Genomic DNA, 2,650 nt, shown 5'->3' on the forward strand with positions numbered 1-2,650 from the left:
ATTTTTTGAAATAACTATAAGATGGTTGTTTATAATATATATATATATATATATATATATATATATATTTGCTCATGCTGTGTTTAATCAGTTACAAATTATTGATTTATCTCATCCAGAAGTAAAAAAAAAAATAAAAACAAAATAATGGATATAAATAATACAAATTATTATATATAGATTTTAAAATATATAATAATAAAATTATACTTGTGATAAAAAAAAAAAAAAAAAACATGTATGATAGATAAAATATATCAATAAAATATTTAGAATTTATTTAATTATATGAACACAAAATGGATAGTGAAATTACAAACCTGGAAGAAATATTACCTTGCTCGCATACAAGAGATGTGGAGCTTGTTCCCATGTTTTATTTTGAAGTACAAAAAAAAGTTGCTAAAGACGCTTTATTTATTATGAAGGATTATATTAATAAAGAATTATATGATAAATATAATCATTTGAAGAGATGTAAGAAATGTTCAGATTCTGTTCAAATTTTGATAGGTACATGTAATCATATACCATTTGAATTATCACAGAAATTAATAGAAAAAATAAAACAAGAAAATAATAATGATGAATCTAATAATTTAATAATATCTAAAATTATGGTTTCTAAATATGCACCTATTACTAGGAAACAATATGTTGAATGGTCTATCCATTGGCCTTTATATTATAGAAAACCTGATAAAGATATTCTAATATTAAAAAAGGAAGAAATTAATAAATATATAAAATTTATAAATATTTCTATAAATATAGGAAAACAATTTGGTACATGTAATAGTGGTTGTGTTATAACATATAATGATCAAATTATTGCATCCTCAGGTGATAATATAAAAAATCATCCACTTCAACATGCACCTATGCTAGCTATAGAACAAGTGTCATATAAACTAAGACATATATGGTTAAACAAACAAAAAGAAAAAACAAATTTACAAAAAAAAATTAAAATAATTCAAAAAGAAACAAATAAATGTGATAGTCTAAAAAATGAACAGAAGAATGAAAATAATAAGAATCATACACTTTTACCAAATTTTCAAAATGATAATAATCAAAATAATCATAATATTTTATTAGATAATATATCTAATGATCAATATCTTTGTACTAATTTTTATGCATTCCTAAGTCATGAACCCTGTTATATGTGTGCTATGGCTTTATTACATTCAAGAATTAAATGTGTTATCTTTGACAAACAGAATATAAATAACGGAGCTCTCATGAGTCAAGAAAAATTACATTGTATTAAAAGTTTAAATCACCATTTTAAAGTCTTCAAAACGATTAGAGGATAAAAAAAAAAAATAATAAAAAAAATAATAAAAAAAATAAAAAATAAAAAAAAAAATAAAGTATTTACCAAGGCTGCAATCAAAATATATATTATATATGCATTATATGCCCACATCACTAAAAAATATTATATAAAAAAAAATATATATATATATATATATATATGTGTGTATATATATTTTTTTAATACATTTCTTTTTATGTCGTATTATTTTTAATTTATTTTATTTTATTCATTATTTATTATGTATTATTTATTTAAATTTTTTTTTTTCTTTTTTTTTGTGAAGAAATCATTTTTTTACAGTTATATAATGTATATTTATAAATATTTATAAATATATATATATAACATATTATCTTTATATTTTTTACTATTTAATAAATTGATGTGTCAATAATTATAAAAAAAATAAATAAATAAATAAATAATTATGTTAGTTTAATGTATAAAATATATACATCCTTTTCACCTGGATAAAATATATTTTATTAACATTTTATAAATCATATATATATATATATATATATTTTGATAATTTAATTTGTAAGGAAAGAATGTGAGTTCAGATATATTTCATTCATTTTTTTCTTTTTCTTTTTCTTTTAATTATAAAATGAGATATAGGCTTTTTCCTGCCCTACATTTTTTAAGTTATCTAAGAAAAATCCACATATATTATTCACCTCAAAGATGTGAGAAAGCGGACGTGGCAAGGTATTAATTGAATATAACATAAAAAAAAAAAAAAAAAAATAATAAAATAAAAAAATAAAAGTTCTTATAAGAGATAAAAATATTTATTCATATAAATACAAAATAGTGATAAATATATATGTATAATCGTTCAAGTGTGTATATATGTATCATATTTTTTATAGGAGATTAATTATATTTTGCTCGTCTCAAAAAATTAAGGAGAGATATCCGATGCTTACAGTAACATGGGAATTATTAGCGTAAGTTATAATAATAAAATAAATAAATAAATATATATATATATATTGTGTATATATATGTTTATTTGAATATATTTATAATATAATCTATAAATATATATTTCATTTTTATGAAGTTATGAAAACCCCCCAATGATAGAGGTTGAATATTTTAATGGAGAGAAGGAAAAGTACGTAAAAAAAAAAAAAACAAAAAAAAAAAAAGTTAAAAAATTAATCAATTTATAATTGCATATTATTTAAAAACAAACATTTTAATATATTACATATGATATATACAATGTGGGTATCCTATTTTTTTTTTTTAAAGGATAAATATAGAATATTTCAGCAACACACAGAAGAAGAAAATTTTAGACGAGTGGAAATA

General features: G+C 18.9%; 2 protein-coding genes across 2 annotated transcripts; both read left to right on the top strand.

Annotated features, from left to right (window-relative positions):
• Positions 1–299: 299 nt before the first annotated feature.
• PGSY75_1204600 (putative cytidine deaminase) lies at positions 300–1,322 on the top strand (the record flags this gene model as incomplete). Its single annotated transcript, XM_018786638.1, has 1 exon — positions 300–1,322. The coding sequence occupies one exon, from the start codon at positions 300–302 to the stop codon at positions 1,320–1,322; it is 1,023 nt and encodes a 340-aa protein (XP_018640503.1).
• Positions 1,323–1,937: 615 nt separating this feature from the next.
• On the top strand, positions 1,938–2,650 carry PGSY75_1204700 (hypothetical protein; the record flags this gene model as incomplete). Its single annotated transcript, XM_018786639.1, has 4 exons — positions 1,938–2,038; positions 2,203–2,280; positions 2,397–2,450; positions 2,591–2,650. Coding segments are annotated over 4 exons (293 nt in total), but the record flags the coding sequence as incomplete, so codon positions are not given.

This window comes from Plasmodium gaboni, chromosome 12, assembly GCF_001602025.1.
Source record: "Plasmodium gaboni strain SY75 chromosome 12, whole genome shotgun sequence".
Taxonomy (NCBI): domain Eukaryota; phylum Apicomplexa; class Aconoidasida; order Haemosporida; family Plasmodiidae; genus Plasmodium; species Plasmodium gaboni.